This window comes from Haliotis rubra, unplaced genomic scaffold, assembly GCF_003918875.1.
Source record: "Haliotis rubra isolate DU_JTF1 unplaced genomic scaffold, ASM391887v1 Scf237, whole genome shotgun sequence".
In the NCBI taxonomy this organism is placed as follows: domain Eukaryota; kingdom Metazoa; phylum Mollusca; class Gastropoda; order Lepetellida; family Haliotidae; genus Haliotis; species Haliotis rubra.
Window position 1 is genome coordinate 1,249,126 of NW_025766414.1, and position 24,067 is coordinate 1,273,192.

At 40.2% G+C, this 24,067-nt stretch overlaps 1 protein-coding gene across 1 annotated transcript; it reads right to left on the minus strand.

Annotated features, from left to right (window-relative positions):
* Positions 1–1,020: 1,020 nt before the first annotated feature.
* Positions 1,021–20,598, minus strand: LOC124278437 (prosaposin-like). The gene is made up of 11 exons (XM_046714142.1): positions 20,447–20,598; positions 9,411–9,451; positions 9,208–9,285; positions 7,780–7,842; positions 6,461–6,520; positions 5,047–5,106; positions 4,476–4,577; positions 4,216–4,278; positions 3,113–3,172; positions 2,414–2,614; positions 1,021–1,212 (listed from the first exon to the last, which is right to left on the minus strand). The coding sequence occupies exons 1-11, from the start codon at positions 20,490–20,492 to the stop codon at positions 1,021–1,023; spliced, it is 966 nt and encodes a 321-aa protein (XP_046570098.1). The 5' UTR covers positions 20,493–20,598.
* Between the last annotated feature and the right edge of the window lie 3,469 nt (positions 20,599–24,067).

Below are 24,067 nucleotides of genomic sequence, written 5' to 3' on the forward strand. Positions count from 1 at the left end.
CTATTACTTGCAAACACCTTTCACCTGATGGTATATTCCCTCATAAAAATTGAAGGTGTATGTGAAAGATGTTTTTGAACACTAACTAGAAACACTTAAACAACTTCGTAGTATTTCAATGGCAGATCGGCGATATGTCATATTTCTTACACACCTCAAATACACTCTAACAATTTTTTTTTAGTTATAAAAATATCACTATTACTTGCAAACACCTTTTAACAAAAGGTATATTTCCCTTCTAAAAATTAAACGAATATGTGAAAGAAGTTTTTAGCGATATAAGTTAGTCTTTCTTCTTCGCTGTGTACTGAGAATTGAAGCCAGTGAGCTACAACATGCCCACTTGAAACTTTACTACAAAGCTACTGTACTTATACTGACACTAATAACAAGTATTTGACTTAAAATGAAGTGACAGAATAGGTAACTTATCTTCTACATGTAGGTTTTCAGTTGTCACAACACTCAGCGTATGTAATCAGCTGTTGAAAATAAACCGGGCTCAATCTTAAAAACTACGCTGCCGCCATATTGGCTGCACTGGTCACGTGACGAGCCGAGGCATAGCTTAGGAGCTTTCCGAGGAGTGACCACTCCCCCTTATAGAGTCTCCCTGGTTTTACGCTGCACTTAGCAATATTCCAGCTATATGGCAGCAGGTCCTATGCATGAAGATAGATGTGGAATGGTATTGGTAAATTCCAGTCAGAGATTTACCATCAACTGATTCTGCATCCCATTCCATGGAAACTAAGTATCAAAGTTCAAATGCCCTGTGAACATGGTGAAGGAATGAGCATCCTAAACTACTTTCTGCAGTGATGTGTTAATTGAATTAATGTTGCCTGAATCTGTGAAATCACAAAACACAAACGATTTTGTCAAAGAATCAATAAAGTAAGTCTTCATAATACGTGTTAGGCATGTGTTGGCTTTCATCACTGCGCCCACACACAATCATTTCACCTCACTTCACGAGGAAGCAAAGCTACATTTAATTAATTTAATCTGACTTGTCTAATGAATGTGATGTTTTCCTACCCCAGCGCACAAGCCAATTTCTTTGCAGATTTCATCTGGCTTCAAGTTCTGGACGAAAGCAGTTTGATGATGACATCCCCATACGCAGTTGACAAAGTTGACACATTCATCACTGACACTGGATGGCAACATGTTACAAATCTTGTCCAGCGCCGCCTCCACTGCAGCCTAGGTAACCAATGTGCAATAATCAATTCAAACAAGGCCCCAAATAACGGTTTCAGCTAGTCAATTACCACTTGCACGTTCTCACTGGGTACTGAACATTTTATTTAGGTTTTCAAATCACAAAGTTGACATTTTTTAACAAACACTGCTGAATTTGCAATCTGTTCACATGCCACCACAAGAAGGGATGTGGAAATATCGAAATTTTTAACTTGGGACTTCTTCACACTTCTAACTTCCATGTGATATTTGTTTCAATGTTGACAAACACGCTTTTGTATTTCCAGTTCCCTCTATAGATAAGAAATTCATCCATCACATGGATGTAAATGTAAACCAATAGAATCAAAACAAAACAATACATTTCATGCAGCCAGTACTATCTGCCACGACTTCTCACAATGTTTAGACGCCTCCGTGGTGTAGTGGTTAGGCGTCCGCCGGAGAGCGGAAGGTCACGGAGTTCGATCCCCGACCGCGACATACCAAAAGACGTTAAAATATGGTACTTGTTGGTACCTGCCTGGCGCCGGCATTAATGGGTACAACAAGGACTGGTCGGCTCGAGTCAGTATAATGTGTCTGAGTGGGATATTCATGCTTCACCGCGGCATGGTATTTCGGTGGGATAGCACTATAAAACCAGCCAAAGTCTGGGCTAGTACAAGCAGCCGCATACACATACACACGCATGCACGCATATGAGCGTTTGGTTTTACGCCGCTTTTAGCAATATTCAAGCAATATCAATGGCGAGGGGACACCAGAAATGGGCTTCTCTCATTGTACCCATATGGGGATTGGAACCCGGTTCAGCGTGACGAGCCAATGCTCTAACCACTAGGCTACCCCAATCACCCGAATGAAACAATACCCTGCCATCGTTTTGATTGCTCTAACTTGTGATGTTACGCACTTTCAAAGCAGTACGTTAGAATTTGTTACAAACATCTTTTTCAAATGGACTTAACATCTGCAAATTTGTAAGATTGTCCATGGACAACTGAAGTGACTTTGTTTACTCACTTGTCATCTCAAATCAAATGAGTCATGCATTCATTTTCCACAACCTGCTAACAACAGTGCTATGCATCAAGTTAAAATGCATAAGAAACTTTTGTGCCCCGATCACTGCAGGTGAAGTCATGCATGAGAGGTACGTGAAGTTAGGAACAAGCAAAATTGGGAAATAAATCTGTACCTGACTCCTGTTGTTCCCAAGAATTTGATCCACTTCAGTCAACGCAAATTCACAGAGTGTGCATTCAACGCTGACCTTGACTTTTTTAGGAGCACCCATGACCTTGACCTTTGTTTGGTAGGAAGCCAATCCAATACGAGTCAAAGGCACAGTTTTGGCTTGTGTACACAGCTTCAGATACTCACACACTACAGTGGGATCCTGCAAGAACAGAATATTATGCTTGTATTTACGCCTTCCATCATGGATACAATAAATTTATTTATTCTAGGTATGTCTTCAATGATTATTTCAAAATTCCTGACACAAAAAGAGCAAAGACTGCACCAAGGGAGGTGTTCACACAATATGCATAAAATCACTCAACAAAACCACTCTATTTTGTTGCCAAGTGGTATAGGTTTTACAGAGACGTGTCCCTCAGCTGTACAAGAATCCCCCAGTTTGAATGTTAAAAGAATTGGCCTTTCTGATTACCTGCCTGACAACGTAAATGGTGTATGTAGCACTCATTTATATGGATACAAAACTAGAACTTTCGGTTAACCAGCACACATGAAACCATAACTCTTTGAAGGTCAAAACAATCCTGGGATGTTTCTGTTGTCAATTTTTAACCAACCCATCAAAACAAATCAGTAAATGAAGAAATGAAACAGTCCTACCCTAAATGATGCATAAACAGGGTGACATTCTTACCAGCTCATTGGCCAGCAGCTGGAACAAGATGGCAGCATATGTCTCCACCTCCTGTACACACTGCAAGCAAAACAAGAAGATCACTGCAACTGTGCTGAAATAAGGTAGGACTGATTCATCTTAAAGCTCTATCAGCTGAAGTCAGAGGGATCTTTGATCATCTAGTGTCACCTTGACCAAGGTAATACACCACTCATATATGTTAAAGACACATCATTTCTATGTCTATGATTACACAATGACATTTAGATAGAGGTCAACTGTAACATGTTATATTTGGGATTACACTTCCTTAGTAAAGTACAGATTCTTGTACTTTTGTTGGGTTGAGTCCCTCCAGGATTCCAACCCACACACTCAGAGTCAGGTACCTAATCGCCACCACACAAAGTCAGCCGCCTAACCCGCTCAGCCACCGCAACTTCCACTAATGTGGAAACAGTGATCTGGCATGACAGATGCAATGTTGCCAAGAAGGCAGTATATGCACACACATGCACAGAAGAACCATGTGGTTGTTACAACATGATGCGGTGCATACCATTGGACACATTGCTAACACACATCATACTACTGATTTCTTTAATGACAAACATACATTCCAAATCAGCCATACTGTACTTTTTACCCTGTGGGTACCTTCTTGAATGATATTTCCCCTAAGTTCTGGGTGAACTCAGACATGTCAAGAAGGTTAATTGGCAGGTGCAGGTTTTCTGTCCACCTGCAGCAGACGGCTTATTATTACAGGGTGGTGAAATCATCACACATGATGATCAGGGTGTTATGATGTTAGCTTATCGCTGACTTACTTCATCAAGCTTGACATGTTTCCTTGAAGCAATCCTGATACAGTTAATCATTTCACATGGCTGTCATAAATCATCACACAACTGAAACATGTTTCCTGAGTCATAAGATATGGAAAGGAAAGACATTTTCATTGGATGACTATTATCTGGTATTTCTAGTGATGGCTTGGAGAATTAACACACTGATGTGCTGAGTGTTCTCAGACGAATGGACTTTCCCCATAAGCTAGACAAGACAACATTGATTGTGTCTAATCAATTACTGGCTTTCCCAAGTCAAACATTACATACCTGTTTTTGTGCACTGCCAAGGTAGGGGCAGATATTATCTTCGACAAACTGTTTCAGCTCAGTCTGAAACACATCATCATCATCATCATCACCATAATCATCATCATCAATAAAAATAAGAGCAATCTCTGACTGACTGACTGATCATCCGTCCGCCCCACCAAGTCACTGAGCATGGACATTACATGCATGGGACATATGGAACCTATTTTATGATACAACTTAATATCCTCAACAAGAAAAGTGAGTAAGTGACTCACCTGTGTTGTCTGGTCTCTGTCCAAGGCTCTCAGCTTAGTGACCACCTCCTTGCACAGGTCACATTCCACCACATCAGACACAGCCTTGTTTGCTACATGATGCTGACAAGACAAGACAAGACTGAGTTAAGTTTAGACTGGAGTGAATGAATGAGATCCATGCCATATGCATGACAATGCTGCAAGTATTCGCTGACTTGTATAGAAACTGGAAACAAGATCACCTGTGGTTGAGTGGTTTAGTTAGTTCCACTTAATACAGGGTATTCAAATCTGTTAAAACCTGTGGGGATAATCCAGACAGAAGAAATAAAACCGTGAATCCATAGTCACCACCCAATATTCATTTTTAGTTACTGCAGGCATTTACAGGACGCGAATTCCTGCGTCAATATACATTTGAAAGAGAAGAGACATTCCATAGCCTATATTAAGGTTTGCTATCAAATGTCAGCAATCTATCAGACATTCCTGAATTTTCATTTGCTCGTTTTTCAGATGTTGATGGTTTCAGACAGGATTGATGATATGAATGCCTGGAATACATGATTGATTTAGACTGAGTTCTTACCGAACGCTCCTGAATCTCTTGAGTACACATGCTGAGGAGTCCACAGATCTGGTTGGGGTTCTGTAACAACCAACCAACATATTGTACACATCATTGTTGATGATGGAAGAGTCCAAGCAACAATTAACCCCAGCATAACATAAGATTTAAGTATAAAAGGAACATTGAACATCAACATTTCCCTACAAAATATACTTGATCCAGAATAAAAATATCATAGCCGCCCAAAATGTGCCTTGGTTAATCAACAAGCATTCTCTTCCCACAGAGGTTACTTGTCATATCTTCCTGCGAACCTCTGTTCTAATATGGCCCTTTCATGGTGTGAGTGTTCAGGATTCGTGATTGGTTGCAATCAGATTTAGTTGTGCAATCAGCGACGTTGTTTCAAAAGTGATCATTCGCAAGGCCTTGGTAATTTCTGTTTTCTTCGGGAAAACTAGAAACTCTCTTATGACGACGTGCATGCATGTGTGTGTGCGGCTCCTTGTACTAGCCCAGACTTAAGCTGGTTTTATAGTGCTAGCCCACTGAGATACCATGCCGCAGTGAAGCATGAATACCCCACTCAGACACAGTATACTGACTCCGAGCCGACCAGTCCTTGTTGTAACCATTAATGCCGAGCACCAGGCAGGGACCAACAAGTACCATATTTTAACGACTTTTGGTATGACGCGGTCGGGGATTGAACCCGCGACCTTACGCACTCCGGGCGGACGCTCTAACCACTACACCACGGAGGCAGATGCTCTAACCACTACACCACGGAGGCGAGCGCTCTAACCACTACACCACGGAGGCGAACGCTCTAACCACTACACCACGGAGGCAGATGCTCTAACCACTACACCACGGAGGCGAACGCTCTAACCACTACACCACGGAGGCGAACGCTCTAACCACTACACCACAGAGGCGAACGCTCTAACCACTACACCACGGAGGCGGTCGCAATTAGGTAAGATGCTAAAGGTAAAATGAATGCTTTGCCATAAGTGAATGTTTCAACATGACTTTAACCACACATTAACACAATCTCACAAACATAATGATTCACACCATGTGGAATATATACCCCAAGTGAACACTTTAACACAAGACTTGAAAACATAACATTTACTCTGTTAGCATACACTGGGTTTCATTATATACTTACAAGTCTTGTCATCTCGAAACAACCTATCCAGCTCATGTTTCAAAGCAGATATTAATATTATGTACTACCTCTTGATATACTCATGGAAACAAATAAGGGATAACATGAACGTACATTTTCACCCAAAATGCAATATAAAACACGACCAGAAAACTGGAAAAGAGTATAGGACCACTTGCACTTTTGTGTGTTCCTTTATTTGTGTCCATGAGTTTATAGGTGACACTGATAAAGACTGACATGAAATGTACTTACATCTTCCTGGGCAAGATACTTCAGCATTTGAGGAACATAGTTTTCCATAAGTTGTTTGCACTGAAAAAAAATAAAATAGAGTGTAAAACATTCCTACACTAAGGAACCTTGTTAATCTGTACAATTTTGTTTACAATGTTTACTCTGTAGACAATTTTTGGATCAAACATAAGACGAACATGATCTACTTTCCACCTGGGTGAAGTTTCTGTCTCTGTTACACAAGGATTTCAATACTTCTGTAAAGTGTATTTAATTATTAAAGAAGGGCACTGTCTCATTATGACCATGGTCTTTGCTCAGTTTAACCTTGGAACAGACCAGACGATTGCATTGTGTGCTACCAGTACACATACAGTGGTGGGGCGTGGGGGGATGGGGGAGAGAGAGAGAAGGGTGAGTGAGTTTAATTATATGCCGCTTTTTGCAATATTCCAGCAATATCACACACTAGGTGATGTGAGAGCAACCAGTCATCCCCTCAACCAAAGACTCACTTACAATACACCAGGTCTGAAAGTATTTTCTAACCATGCATCCTCAAAGAAGGGAACGCCACAAATTCCGACCACAGTTGCATGATGTACGACCGATTTGTATACCTATACAAATCATTGTATACCGCTCCTCAGATAAACATTTGACACAGAAGCCAACAACATCAGCCTCTATTAGACATTACAGAATTTCTTTGATTTTTGGGAAGTAGTAGATGATTTAATATCGATCCACAACAAATGATATATTGCAATGAAATTAATATCTTCAGACAATGACTTAGTCATAGACATAGAGGATACTAAACGACCTTCCGTGTAATACCAATTTTATTAAACCAGTTAATGATTTGGTATCAAACAAGTGAAAGTGAGTTTGATACTAAATCTTTCACGAGTTTAATAAAAATGGTATTTCACGGAAGCGAGTTTAGTATTCTGTTTATTACTCTCCAACATAAATTGATAGAAACTGCCTACAGTGTGATGACTCTCATATAAATTTTCCGCAAGTCTAATACCATTGCCACAGAGGCATTAGCATTGTGACGTCATAACTGTAACCACTATGATGCCATATGTCTAGCGGTATTACACTAGTGTAATATTGCCTTAAAATATTACACTGCAGTATGTTCCATGGGCAAGCAATAAACGCCCATACTCCAGCCTGTTGTGCCAGGGTGCTCATGACATAGTGGCTGGTGTACCAGCAGTGTTGAAAGGGTAAAGTACTAGTCACATTTTTTAACAGTTCCCCAGACCCCATGTCTTCCCATCAGTATACACTGATTAAGTTTTGTTGGTCAAGGTAACACTCACCATTTCTTCCAGGCCACCAAACTTAGAACACACAATCTGGTCTAGGAGTTGTTCGATCTCCGCCTGGTAGATAAATCAGTGTAATTACTCAGTGGGTCAAATTATCATATACTGAAGAGTATCCACCTATTATTCACCAATATGAAATATTTTGAAATGACTCGGAGGTGCATAAGATGGCTCTACTCAAAACTATAGCTAAGAGAGTGACAATTTACAATTACATTCAAGGAATATTGAACAAACTTTATGGATAACAACTTCTTTTATTACGTGAGTGCAATGTTTCAAAACAGATTATTGTACCGTTGCCATTCCTGCTTGACAACGGTACAAGAATCTGTACCAAAACATCACCCTCATGTAAAAATCGACTGGGCCCTGCGCCTTCCCTAGATAAAGCTTGGTGTTGAATATGAAGAAAATCTATTGAACGGTTCTTGAGATATCTCGCTGACAAGAGTAAAACGTTAAAGTCCCCTTGTGACCTTGAAATGAAGGTCAAGGTCACCAAACCTGACTGCAGAGGTACAGATAAGCTGCGTATCTGCATAAATACCGCAAATAATTATGTGAAAACTCAATTCCTATTAAGTCTATTACGTACAAGTACGCTTGAATTTTTGTAAATACTCAATATATGTGATCTTACATGTGTACACACAAAAATGTCAAAACCTAGCTTGAGTACCGGTGGAAAGATAAAATAACTGAGGTATATTGAGAGGTTCTATTTCAGGTCATGAACTTGACAACTTGCAGTCTTTCTTATCGTTTCTCATATTACAGATTAAACATAAATAACAAACACTAACATTTAAACTTTATTATATTTTAAATATTAATGGACAATGGCAAAATACCCAATTGAGTTTTTATCTCAGGTCATGAACTTGACAATTTGCATTCTTTCTTATCGTTTCTCATATTACAGATTAAACATAAATAACAAACACTAACATTTAAACTTTATTTTATTTAAAAAATTAATGGAAAATGGCAAAATACCCAATTGAGTTTGAGTGAGGTGAGTACAATTTATTTGGTTACTCAAAGGAAAGTTAGGATACCCAATTGAGATGAACACAAGCGAGTACATAACTCAATGACCCAAAAAGTTATCTGTAGCTCTGTGACTGGGACCTTTCTTACACTGTGATGAACCTAGGTCCCAAATATGAAAAGAATCTAGCCAACTGATCTTAAGATATTCCAATTCGTATGTATGCACGGCGGGGGATAATATACTAGTTATGACAATATTTCTAAGTAAGAAAAGTACATGTTTCCTAAAATTAATAAAATTCCACCCTACTTAGCATACCAAAATATAACAAGTATTCTAAAAAACCTTTAAATAGCAATGCTTAACAAAACACAAGTCACTGTTGAACTTGAAAAGTATTGAGCTCCTACTGAAAGACTTACTGTTGTGTTGGCTGATGACACGATATTGGATACATCAGTGAAGAAGTTGATGCAGTCAGTGCACACCTTGTCAGCACTCTACAGGGAAGGAAGGTGTGAAAATAAGTCCTCGGCATTGTTGCAGAATAACAAAAATATTGCTTTAATTTATGACATCTACAGATAAATATTCCCTTTCCATAAAATGTTAACTACAGACTTACCCCTCCGACAGAGACAACCTGGCCTGCTGCTTGGCCATTGGCTGAAACAAAACAGAATATGGTTACCATGGTTACATACAAACAACAATTTCAAGTGACTGATAAAGAAAATAAATGTCAACAGAAATGAACAAGGTTAATGTTCCCACCGATATTACCTTAATGAATAATTCAAATGAATGAAATAGAAAGAAAGAAAGGAAGAAAGGGAAGGGGTGTCTGGACTGGGAGGGGGGAGGGACTGAGCATATTGTAGTACAGTAGAGTGAGGACCTCCCCCGTAGGCTGCTATCAAAATTGGTCATACACTATATTGTGATTTACAAAAAAGGATAAATGTTCAACACGTATATTTCAACTCCCCACTTCAACATGTTCAAATCATTATTTGTGGGACTGTAAAATTTAACGTCTCCTTCAATCTAACATGGCCCTAGGAGACAGTGAGGTACATGTGTCATTTGTATGGGGGATTACTTATAACTCAACATGGCTCAGGAGAAGCCCTGTGATTTCCTAATGACACAGACATACTTCCTACATATAGTCAACTTCCTCTGCAGCGTTCCGAGAACTTAGCTAAAGCTCCTTATATTATCTCAGACTTGTTTAGCAAGCTAGCTAAATTATCCTTGTTGATTTGTTCAGGTAATCACATTTTTATACCAATATGAACAACACCTCTAACACACTGCCTGAGAAATGACATCAGGGTGCTTGTCAAATTGTCATTTCAAAACACACAAGTATTTTGTTATTATTTACAAAAAAAGTTTATCAGGAACAACTCCGACGATAGCTGGGATTATCAGTCCTGTGTTTGTACACTGTTTTCCTCACCAGATATTGACTTAACGCACACTGTAGAATCTACCATTCTGGCAGGAAATGATAACATACAGATTGAACATAGACAACTGATGTCTGTCAAGGCAAGAGTTACACGAAAATACAATCTGTGTTCCTGATACAGAACAAACATCCTAAAACACACTTGTATGGTAACCCTACGTTCACCGTACTGTATATATAATAACTGGCTATGTATATCATATATCATTGTGAATGGTGAATAGTGAAACTGGAGGGATAGTCAGGGGAGAATAAACAGTATTTGAGATATGTATACAAATAATTGACTGTTTGGACAAGGAAAATATTTGATTTGAGAAGACAGACCAAAGGCTCACCAATAAGTACCAATATCTGGCCAAGGCAGTCCAATAAGGAACCCCATTTGGCAAAGTCGTCCAATGAAGACACACTTTAGTAAAAGGATGTATGATATGGACACATATTTGGTAAAGCTGTCCAACAAGGACACACATTTGAGTAAGGCTCCCCACAAAGGTTATACATTTGATCTTTTTGAAAGAGACAAACAAAATTTATGAAGTAATTTACTGTTTCTTGGTCTATTTTATCACAGCCTCGGACACTGTCTCGATGTCCTCATCTTAAATTCATTTCCTGATCATGAAACGAAAGCAAAACTATCTTCACATCATTTCTATAATCACTAAAACCACATGTTTGTATGGAGTACAGGACATGACTGTGAACTCTGATCAAATGAATGTTTCCTGCACAATCAAATAATAGAAATTGGGGCAGAGGAAATATTTCTTAAATTCATAAATTTCCTGTTTACATCTCAGCTTTGAAACCAATGGACAGATTAACAGTCTGGGATACAAAACATATTCATCAATTCAAGTTCCTCGTTTGTTTGGTCTCCATTTCAGTTTGATTTCCAATACATTTTCAGCTTTTGCAAATGTACATCTAGACTTTAAAACAGTAGAAAGAATTAAAATCTGATTTCAATGAGATTGGTTATATACAATAGCTTGGTGTGGGAATCGATGTTCACCCGCACGTAAACAGAGCAAACGTGGTATAGTTGTTGTTTGCTCCACCGGAGTTTGATTCCTTTCACGTTTTCAACTTCACGTGTTGATGACTCGATGAGGCAGACTTGGAATTCTCTGGTATATTTTCCAGGATGTCGACCACATTGTCGAATTCAGACACTATTTGCAATCCAACGTTTTGCGTCCAAGGTTTACTCGATAGCATGTGGGATGTCGTACTCAAGAGTGCGCTGATGATCACACTGCGTCTCACTGTCGGGACGTAAAAGCCACGAGCAGGGTTCCGTTGTTCACGACTTTGTTTAGGTGGTGGTCTTTGTTTTCTGTGACCGTGATGTTGAGAAACCAGTCGGTTCGAGATTGTACCAAACCCCATTTGTTGTCGTCGGTGAAGACGAGGCTGTACTGCTTGTTTCGAGAGATGATCGTGGTCTCGACGTCGTCTAGGTCGAACAGTTTGCCACCGAACGCTGGGTATATCATCCATTTATCCTCACTGCTGCGGACTAGGGTGTAGCGAGTGTTGCTGTTCGCTCCTGCGGTATCGACCATATCGCTTAACTTACTGTCTGGTCCACCGGCGGGGACTTCAACGCGTTTGTAAATGTTATTTTTTAGTTGCAAGGCGTACAGTTTACCGTCTGTTCCTGGGTCGTCAAATCCACGAGTGTCCCCGAGGTCGGATATCGCTAGGTTGACACATTTTGTTAATCGCGTTCCTGGGCTGTGGGCGCTAGTCATTATCGTATGTGCAGCGTTATGCTGAGGAACCTTATATTAATAGGATGGTTATTTATATCTAAAATACATAAATTTAATTCCGAGATGGTACCTCGCGTTAATTTCTTGTACTGCCGTGACGAAAACGATTCGGTTCTGCCATCGTTGTACTTTTCCATTTTCACCGGTACGACTCTCAGCAGCGTAGAAGGGCATTCACCTTGAATGTTGTCCGTCGTGCTCAGCTGATCGAGATGAATGCACAGTTCGCGATACGGAACGAGATCGGGTAATTTCGTGCCGGTTACGGTGGTTTCCGGTGGTATGTCGTCGACGTAAACACGAGGTGTTTAGCCAACGGCCGACTGAGTCTCAAGTTGTGTTTTTCCGTTGCTAGTTAACACGACCGTGCCATTCGAGTCATTCATTTTGAGTTCAGCCCCCACGGGTTCGAAGATTTCTTCGTTTAGCGACCACACGCTGTAGTAGCCGTCCGTTATTTGGTTGCGGGTGATATTGACGAACAGCCTGTTGTTTTTGCTGTTGATGTTGGTCCATCGCGGTAGGTAGGTGATATCGCGACTTCTTCGAGTTGACGTGACGTGTTATCGATCGCGTGCATCAGTTGAACGGACTCACCGCTACATATTAAAGTATATATACCCATTATATAATAATTTTTAAAGGTACAAACCGGGAGTGTTTTACCCTAAAATGGATATAGATTTCACGAACATGAAGACCATGGTCGATGCGGATGGTTTACATTTCAGAGCACAGTTTATTGATGCGTTTTAAAATTACAGGGTTTCGGTGACGAATGTGAAAACGGTGCACGCTTGGTTTTACAACCCGATGCAGTTCTGGCAGAATCAGTTCAATTTCGCCGTGTGGTGCTACATCAGGATGTGGCTTGGCGTTGTGAGACACTCGGTGTGGCCAGCTGGGTTGCTGTGTTTATGTTTCACGTGCACTATCAGATAAGACGTATCCTCAAAGAAATCAACGCTCCGCTTCCACAGGACAAAGGGTGGGATGCAGTAAACAATCCATACGATCGACGTGTGTACGAATTTGCAACGAATTCGAAATCCATCCGAAGACAGATTGGCGTTTGCCGGGTCTGAACCACGGTTTGGGTATTCCATATGATGGCGTGCGATCCGTGAAAGAAGTCAGTGATGATTAACTGAAACAAGATTTACTATGTCAGCACTTTGCTTTGTCCAGTAATGAATGGCGAGATGATCGTAAGAACTTTAAAGGTGGTGTTGCTTTCACCATCCAAAAAGTGGATCAACCCAAAGACTCTGTGGACGATTGGAAAATGTTCATGCTGGACACGTCGAAAGGGTTTACTCCTCCCGGTGTCGTCAGATTGGACGATTCGATTCGAACGTACGTGTGGGCGCTGGTGGGCACTCAGGCGCAAACGCGTTCCAGCATCGTGGGTAAAGGGACTGCTTACGAAGCGCAGGCACAGTTCGTGTCAAACGTTGTGGATGCTATTAATGCTCCAGTTGATCTACCGAGTGCCATCCAACGCTACCAAAACGTGTTGGAATACGCCCGGTCGAAAGTCGACTACGTGTTCAGTGTGGGATTGTATATGGCTCCGATCAAAAGTTGGGTATCAACCCAGATATCAACGTCTTAACCATCACGCCTACGATGACCCGTGAAACTGGCATAGTGGCATCATCCCCGAAACCTAGTGGGGTTCGACCACAACCACCACAGCCCCTGTGGTTGAAAACAAAGAACATCTCGATCATAAAACAGCTCTTGTGGTCAGGGGATCGCGGTTGGACTGTGCCTCATTTGGTTTAAAAATTCCTTAGCCCGGACGTACACCAGACCCATCATGGCGACGATGGCTGCCCAAAGGTTTTGGCCGAGCCACGTGACAGTTTTAGCCAGCCTACTCAGTAGCCACGAGACAATGCTACCCAGGATTCCCGGAAGCGCTTCGGCGGCTTTGCCTGCAAGTTTAGCCAGCGCTTCGCCGAGTGTTTTCAGATGTTTTTTAACCCAGTCTCTGGCGTCGCCACCACCTGGTGGTGATGTTGGTATGCCACTGCCGCCCGTCAGCGATACGACCAGGGTCGATATAATGAAGCCCAATGCTGTAAGAACGCTGGCGATGGTAATGCCTTGCTCCCGGAACAGAGTTCGTGGATGACTCGGTCGATGGTTTCTCGAGCGCGACTGATTTGGGATCGAAGGGCTACACGGTTGGCGGAAGCGGCTTCTATTCGAGTCAATCTTTCCTCTTGTAAGTCGCGTAATCTCTCTTCTCCTCCTTGTTCGAGTTTTGTCTTCTCATAAGCGATACGGTCCTCTAGTGCGTTCAGATTGGCGATGTTATTTACCAGCGATCAGCGCATGGTTTGCATGGCTTTGTCTAAACCTCGAAGTTCGCGAAGGTTGTAAGGGGCTTCGTTCATCGTGGCCAGTATGTGGTCTAGCCTGTCTTGAACGTCTCTCAGATCGTCTCAATCCAACACACTTGCCGTGGCGCCGAGTTCGGTTCGAGTCTTTTGCAGATCTTGAATGACCTTCGGTGGAAGTTGTTTAAGCCGTGCGCCACCGTAATCTCACATGTTCAATTCGTTGCGGATCAGTTGATTCCCACCACGGCGATTGGCGAGTGTCGACAAGGCATGCGGTTTTCTCGTGTTTGTTCATGAGATCGACCTCCGGATGAGCTTTCAATTGCAGCGCCCCGTTGTTGCCAATTTCGAATTTGGAATAGTCTCGTCCCAACGGTTCGACGTTATTTTTATTTCGCCTCAATGCGTTGTAATATACGTCTACGGTCTGCTTTAAAAGTTCGTTGTTATCGGTGTCACCCATGAACGAGGTGTCCAGCTGAGGGTCGGTGAAATTGGTCATTTCGATATCGTCCAATATATTAATTATATTAAACGTGTAAGGGAAAAGAGAAACAAATACCCAACCGGGTTCTCGTGAGGTACCTCTACCAGCCGGGAGAACACAAAGGAGATACTCGGAAACGAGCCACCGATCCGACATGGTTGATCAAAACTTACAACATAAAGTCGACATCAAAGACGATGAACCGAACTTGTACTATTTGAAAGATGGGCCACCGAGAGGTTTCGCCAGAGAGGAATTATTGATCATACCTCACGACACAATGTTACCCCCAACCACGAAGTAGCGATTCAAAATATTTAACACTTACCTCCCTGTCAAGTGATCACAAAAGTGTCATGTGACCAGGAAAGTGTTGGCTCGCGGCCATAGTGACCAGGAAGCCAGATGTATTGATCATACCTCACAACACAACGTTGCCACTGCTCAAGAAGTAAACATAATAGTGTCATTGACCAGGAAAGTGTTGGCTCGGGGTCAAGGTGACCAGGAAGTTGGCTGGGGATTCAAAAGTGGTATATAGAATAGCGATGCGAGATTAGGGGCCTGATAAATTATTTGATAAATAAAGCTTTACAATGGCTTTTTGTCAGAATTGATCTTGTGCCCCCAGTATATATACTACTACAATATATTTCAAATGACATTAATACCATTCATGCTGATTTATCAAAACAATGAATGTTATTGAATCAAAATTGCACCTGACAGTATTCCAACCATTTTACAGCAGTGTGTACATAAATTAAAAGCAGGCCAGACAAACCAGTGATTGTCAGCATGAGCAACAATCCATGCAATCCAAGTACGAGGATGCAGAGTGAGTGAACTCAAGAGTTTGTCCACCCAACCAATCACTTTAATCATCAAAGAGTTGCAAAAACATCTGGTCTTATTTATTTTAATCAGGCAAAGATCAACCCCAGCTATCAAATTCCTGTTTATCTGTCTACCGCTAGTGATGCTCATTCCTCCAGGGATATCTGAACAATTAGACCAATATTCAGCCCAAAGTATACAGCAACATCAGCAATTTGTGTTTCACTGATAACTTTGCCAATAAACAAGAGGCTTTAATAATTAGTTTTACATTATGGGATTAAGTGTAAAGATGTGAATAATGTAGGTGAGTAAGTATGGTTTAACACCACTTTTAGCAATAAAAGATCCCTGACCGCGTCATACCAAAAGACGTTTAAATATGGTACTTGTTGGTCCCTGCCTGGCGCTCGGCATTAATGGGTACAACAAGGACTGGTCGGCTCGGGAGTCAGTATACTGTGTCTGAGGGGGGTATTCATGCTTCACTGCAGCATGGTATCTCAGTGACCTAGCACTATAAAACCAGCTTAAGTCTGGGCTAGTACAAGCAGCCGCACATACATATACACACGCATGCACGTCATCATATGAGCGAAATATTCTCAAGCACGATGTTAAACCCAATTTCACCTCACCTCACCTCACCTTTTAGCAATATACCAGCAATATAACAGCAGAGGACTCCAGAAATGGTGAGAAGAAGATACCTTTTAAAATCATAAACTAACAAATTATCAATTTTTCCCCAATTTGCCATGGCTGGGACAATGAATTAGTTTGGAATCCAAGTTAAATCAGTCACATCCGGATACAGCATTGTGAAGGTCATGTTTGGAGGCTCATGACCATGTGACAGCTACAGTGTTGAAGCGACAGACTACCTGTGCAGTCATATGACGCACGCTGGACTTTGGCCCACTTGTGGAGACCTTTAATCCTACATCCTTTTTATCAACTCATCTGCCACATTTCAGTTTTCATCACCATGAGTCATCCAAGGCTGACCCAACATTTCCTGCCTTAAACATCAACATGTCTGATCTTGGATCTAATCTAACCATTTCTCATGAATCCCAGTGGCTAACCGTTCTCGTGACTTTTATGACAAAGGAAAACTGTAGGCAGGTGATCATAAAACTAGATGTTATGAACACAATCACGTTCTACGATCACATGAGTTTTACTTCGACTGCATAGGTTATGAGGGGGCCATATTTGTGTCCAAGTTTTATACAATTTATTGCTTGTTTGCTATTTGTCTGATTTTCCCTATTGTAATTCAGATGTGGGTTGAGGAAGAATAGGGTTTAACTACACATTTGAAAGATTATTGCATACATATACAGAAGTGTGCATACACACATGTGCCCAAACAAATTCCACCTGTAACACTTTCTTGATGGCCCTCATTTCAACATTTAAAATAATAGACTTCAGTGACAATTTCAAATTTCAAAACAAGGTAGCTGTTCCTCTAAAATGAGGTGTCATTGTTTGTCAAAACATATCCAGGCAATTTGGAGGATATATTCAGTTATGGAATAAAACAATTGTGACTTTTGCAAAGTACTTATTTCATTAAGTTTTAATATGGCTTCCATGCAACAATGCAAAACTTACAGACCCTAACAGTTATATTCGGACACTTGACATAACTTCCACAGACTTACATGTTAATTTAGTGTAGCATAAATAATTTTCATGAATTTAATTTTTGTATGATCCAAGTCATATTTTGCACATCTGTGAGGAATCATCTTACCTACAATTACATAATTTGTTTAATTTTCCATTGCTTATTTATCGAATTTAATCAACATATGTACAGTGCCGTGAACTTCTTTAACATGGCGGCCTATGGGATTGTGCATTTTGGAACTATACGTAAGTTGATAAATGTGGTGTCATTAGTTAAACAGTGATCGGAAAATTGAACTGAATTTATATGCGCAGAGCAGAGATGATTTCAAATTTTAGGTTTAGGTCTAACCTAAACTCACTTCATGAAAATTATTTATGCTACACTGAAATAACATGTTGTAAGACTATGGAAATCATGTCAAGTGTCCGAATATACATGGCACGAGTCTGTAGCAGTCTCTTTGACAGCCAGTGTTTCATAAGTCAGCTCTACAAAGTCATAACATTAGATAAAACTACACAACATGAATCGATAATTTCTTAATTCCACTGTGGGTACATTTTACAGACATTTATTGCAGATCTGGGGCAAATATTACCCTTTGAAGAATTCTAGATAAATCCCTATAAGGACATGTGACTTTTGCTGAAAGAATTAATATTTAAACAGTATGGCTTGCATGCTACAAGCTGTTACGAACAGTTTTCGTACAAAAGATGAGAATCATCCAATCGATAATTAGCAAAAACTCTGTGTCATTTACAATTACAAATAATTATCACAGTCAAGGGATTTTAATGGAATGTTTTAAACTGACTTGTTGGGATTCAACATAATGATCTGACATGTAATGAAGAAATATACATCAATATAGACGTGTCTTGTATCCCAGTTGCAAAACAGGAGGCAACCCTTTCATGATGATACTACTGACAGATAGATACCACTGGTTATATCTAACTAGTCCAAAGGTTACTGTGGTCAAATGGACATGTGGTCATGTCATGTCAACACACACAGTTGCTGGAAAACGTAAATCTGGGAGAAAGAAGCGTCAATTTACAAGGAGCAGATTTACAATTAGCAGCCCTGGATCAAAGAGGATTTTTTCAAGCTGAGATACTGCCACAATTCTTTCAGTTTGAGGATCCTCACGATTATAAATGTAAGGAAGAGAGTTTTATGGATCTTTATCCTTACGTGTATCACTTCTTAATGCCATTAAAGACATTATAAATGTAGGTCCATAATATGACAGACACGCTCATTTGTATATACATCTTTGAGTGAGCTAAACATTTGTTGTTCTGCAGACTTTAGTATGCCAAACTTTGGTAAAGTCAGTCATGGAAGTACAAAATGGAACACGCTGGATGGGAACTTTCATGACTGTGCTGCTTGAAATATATGTTCTTATAAGATTCATCATATATTAACTAAGCTCTCCAGACTGAGGAGCTCTATCTACAGAAAGGTATCCCTGGTATATGTTTTCAGAATCCTATGCCACCACTCCAACAGCTACATAATCGCGTTTCATTGCGGATTTGTAATCTTAGAATTATCACTGTTTAAAATAACATTTGTCCACTAGGTTGAGACTAAAGCTGGAATTTCCTGAAGTGTTAGTGATGTTTCCTTGTTGAACAATGTACCACTTTCACTTTCTTTAGATGGCAGCTCTTTTGCGTCTTGCTTTTATGAAACATTGAAACTAAAACCAGTTTCCAAACCCCAATGATTACTTTCAGTACACATTTTTCCTCATCAGTGAAATTTGATCAGAAGAATTTGTGTGGAGTGTTGAATGACGTGTCATGGTTCATCAACTTCCTCAGAAAACTCATGTGAATATCTTCTAAGGTATCCCAGGTATATGTTTTTCAGGAACCTATGCCCAAACCACTCCATTATTGAGTTTCATGGTCTATAATCTTAAAATCATCAGTGTTTGAAATAACATTCATTAGGCTAAGATTAACATGATTAAGGCTGATTAATATGATTGCCTCGATTGACCTGGAGATAGAAGCAACTATCTATTATCATCTCGTACTGCTATTTTCTTACTTGGCACAATGGTACAAGCAAATGACATTATCAAACGTTTACTAAAGACAAGTAACAAATCTAAATAGTTTTAATATTAAAAGTTATTTAGGAATTACATTACGATTAGTAATATCATCATGTTTTTAACCCAAAACATCTTAAGCTTCTATTCATTTGGATATAAGGTAACAATAACATAACAAAATAATTTTTTGCCACCTTAAAACGTGCCATACAATTTGTAGCCGGGTGAAGTTACACAATATGTCACTTCCTGGTATATTTTTAGAACAGAAAATATGCAAATGAACTTATAAGTTGTCACGGGATTACTCTTTATGAAGTAAGTTTTGATTCGTGCAAGATGGTATGGCGGTAGGGGTCATACTAGTTTCAAAATGTCAGACAAGTTACTGCAAAGATGAATACTTCAATATTTCTATGATTAGACATGACATTCCAATGAAAAAAATGACTTTCAAGAGCGATGAATTTTTTTTAACGCACAGCCAATGCAGGGCGTGGTGTTTTTGCTTCTCCGATTATTTCTTTGTTGACAAGCCTACCACTTTCACTTTCGTTAGCTAGCAGCTCTTTTGCAGATCGTTTTTTGTGAAATAGCGAAACTAACATAGGAAAGAAATTATTTTCCAAACCCAAATGATTATTTTCAGCACATACATTTCCTCATCATAAGTGAAATTTGATCAGAATTTGTGTGGAATGTCAGATGACAACCTGTCATGGTTCATCAACTTCTTCAAAAGAATCGTGTGCGTATCTTGTAATTAGATCTTGTAAAGTTTGGGGGTTCAAGAGCCTGATTCCAGCAACCTAGACCAGCTACGACTGTGACTGTCACTCTGACTAGGACTGGTTTTTTTTCCATGATAAAGGCACTGTTTCAACAATATATTCCACAGCTCGCTCAAATTGTTATGTTCTTGTCACGGTACTTGGTTGTACTAGTAGGCCAAGATCCCCCGACAAGTGGAAACTGTTGTCAACATTTATGGAACTTTACTCACCTTGGCTGGCAAATGCCAACACCAGTAATGCGAAGAAAGTCTTCATGTTGATCCCTCAAGAGCCAAGACAGGCCGCTGCGTCTGTAACACTAGTGTAGAACGATATACCAAGCGCAGTTCAGGACACTTTACAACTCACGTGACTCAAAATCATATGACTTCCGTTAACAATAATATCGCAATTTGATTGGTTGTTTCTCTCAATCTAGACTTGCTGAAGGGCTCTTATCGTGTAAAATTCTTTTAACGAATCAATTCCGAAATCGATCTAATTTAATTAACACAGCGGGGGTATTTGTGCAATTTGAGAAATTGTTTTACGATTCATCACCGCATGTTTTATATTAAATAGTCAAATTACAATAGTAATTATAATTTCTACGTGTGTCAGTGGACCTCCAGACCTTAATTTGTTCTTCTCTCACTGGTCAACCTGTCACTGAATCCTGCGAGTCTAAGTACAGTAAACATCTGAAATGTTCTTTTAAGATTTTGTTAATTAGTTTTCATTACTCAGCGTGCGCAAAATGCATGGCAGAGGGTACAGTTGCGTGCTTTTCGGGATTTACTCAAAACGAAAAAAGAACACTTCAGCATTCTTCATTTGTTCAGTTTGCTCACGTCACCTCGACGTGGCTTCGCTTCAAGGTGTATGCGCATCTGGTCAGAGCTTCTGTACATAGTATTTTAAATTGTCCTATATTGTCATGTGGCGGCTTCAGTTGTATTCAATACATATACAATCTTCAAAAAAGAAACGAATAGGCCATAAATATGGAAATGTCTTATACAGTATTTAAGTGTATAAGTCGATTAAGCTTGAACTTAGATGAAGGAAATTCGACACTCGAATGAACATATGTATTGTTGTCATTTTCATTATTAATTAAGTTCAGTCACTGAACATGTGTGGACACAAGGGGGCGTTCAGGTCAGTACCTGGTGACACCACCCTTACAGAAGTCACTGCTCGACACCGCCTTGGAAAGGATTTTGGCTTGTGGAATTCTTCGCCATTCCTCCGGCAACGCGTTGGCAAGTTCTGCAAGTGTTTACGGACGCGTCTATCATGATCGTCTCATAGATGATCGATCGGGTTCAGATCAGGCGATTTGGAAGGCCAGGGAAGGACATTGACGTTTGCATTGGTGAGATAGGTACCTGTTACACGAGCTGTGTGCGGCCGATCGTTGTCGTGTTGAAACACTTCCCTCTGGCGGTTAAAAAGTGGGGGAAAATGAGGTCGCAGTATCGGTCGATGTTGCGATTTGCTGTAAGATTGCCTTGAACCACCATTAGCTCTGACCTACCCGTGTAGGACATGGTTCCCCACACCATGACGCTTCTCGAACAAATCTGTCCACCTGTCGAACGCAGTTCGGGGTAAAACGTTCTTGTTGATGTCGATAGAGACACTGTCTCCCATCCCGTCGTTGCAGGAGGAAACGCGATTCATTGCTGAACCAAACGCGTTCCATTCGTTCCCCAGGTTCCATGCCTGTACCCTGTTGCACCATTGGACACGTCGGTGTAGTCGTGTCAGGACAGGTCCAACGTTTGGTCGTTATGCTCGAATTCCCACTTCTCTCAGACGATTTCTGATGGTTTGGTCTGAAATTCTTCGAAGAGCAGGCACCTGTCCTGCAGTGTCCGTTAAGTAGCAAATCGGTGACGTAGGTGAAACACCCGGATGAATCGGTCCTGATCAGGAGTGGTCAACTTTTGTCTTACACTTTTAGGATGATCTTATGTCGAATTGAAGCGGGTATATCGATGTCATAATCGAGATATGGTGCTGTGGCGAACGTTGAAGTGTCTTTCAACGGCAGACTGGGACTCTCCTGCTTCCAAACGTCCAATGACGATATTTCGGTCAGTAGCATTCAATCTTGGCATTTTTTATCTTCGTTTACGTCGTAAATTTCGTAAAGAAATTATGAATTTGGATTGGCCTTTTATAGTCGATGTCTCTACTCATGTGTCCGACATATTGCACGTGCATTACGTGGAAAACTGCATGCATGCACTTTTCATCTATCATTTTCATTTTTTTATGACAAAAGTTTACAAACACATTTTGGGATGCGTTTGCGGGCACTACACAACAACCACGACATGATTAACGGGATTCAAACATAGGAATTGTCTTAATGACGACTGCTGTCAAAATATATCGAAATGAACTGCTGAAAACGCCTATACGTTTCTTTTTATGAAGAGTGAGTTTAGTTTTACGCAGCACTCAGCAACATTCCAGCTATATGGCGGCGGTCTGTAAATAATCGAGTCTGGACCAGACAATCCAGTGATCAACAGCATGAGCATCGATCTACGCAACTGGGAACCGATGACATGTGTCAACCAAGCCAGCGAGCCTGACCACCCGATCCCGGTAGTCGCCTCTAGCGACAAACATGAGTTACTGAAGATCAATATTCTAACCCGGATCTTCACGGGTGTTTTATGAAGAGTGAATCTCGTGGTTGTTTGTTTACTAGTCGATATCGAGTTGCAACAAATATGTGTGTCCGGTTAATTAATTAAAAAAATAATATTATCATGGGACATCACGGGACATCACGTTTTCCTTGTTGCAAACTGACGAGGAAATTGACGAGGACATAAACTGATTTGTGTAATATTTGATTTAGATATTCGACCAAACATTGTTGTTTGTCGTTTATAAAGATCACGGGAACATATTTAGGAAATCCCCGGTTTCTAAGACAGTTAAGGTACGGGTGGAGTGGCGGTTTCAGGGTGGGAACTTAAATGGGATCTGATTGACCGAGGAATTATCCATGGCTAGTCTCTATTCGCCTACATCTCAATTCGCCTACATCCTATTTCGCATACAAAAACAATGTAGACTAAGTGGGATTAGAAAATGCATCCCTACTCTTATAATGAACCTGACTCACTGGTCAGTGCCATAATAATTAGGTAAATCTTCCAAATTATCCTTACTCCATGTCTAAATTATTGTTTAACGACACACATTTTGGAAAATGTAAGCATAAATGGATAATATTATTAAATATTTTTTTGACGAAATTGGACTTAGTTATATCTGGAATTCCCAAATTTTTTGAATGTAAACTAGAAGAGGCGTATAAGCAAGTGTGGTTGTCTACGGTAGAACATTCATCAAAAGGTATCTTATATAGCACCTTATCTAACTTATATTTAAGGTTGAGTAAATATTTGGATATTTTAAATGATAATTGTTCACAGGCATTGTTACATTATGAAACAGCAAATCATAACTTACACATTAAAACAGGCCGCTGGAGCAATAATCAAAAACGTGATAGAATATGTAAACTTTATAATGGTAACGATGAATTTCATTATTTATTTATTTGTTCTCACTTTATAAATACAAGAGTTACATATTTAAAGCCATATTTTTATTCCAAACCAAATTTTCATAAAATGTATACATTATTCAATAACAATAAGAAAGGTATTCTTAGAAAACTCTGTATATTCTGGGATGTTACCTCTGGGCCCGCCAATGAATGTAAGGTTATTTAGTTATGGAACATGTTGTACTGTCAGGTGCAGATGGATGGGATATTGTTCCTTTACGTTCATATTCATGGAGACACTTGTCGAACT

Excerpts from the sequence above, each read along its gene's own strand:
- LOC124278437 (XM_046714142.1), bottom strand. The coding sequence starts at position 20,492 with ATGAAGACTTTCTTCGCATTACTGGTGTTGGCATTTGCCAGCCAAG. Across the intron at positions 3,173-4,215 it reads TTGGCAGTGCACAAAAACAG|TGTGTACAGGAGGTGGAGAC; the intron begins GTATGTAATGTT and ends TTTTGCTTGCAG. Across the intron at positions 1,213-2,413 it reads TTGGGAACAACAGGAGTCAG|GCTGCAGTGGAGGCGGCGCT; the intron begins GTACAGATTTAT and ends TTGGTTACCTAG.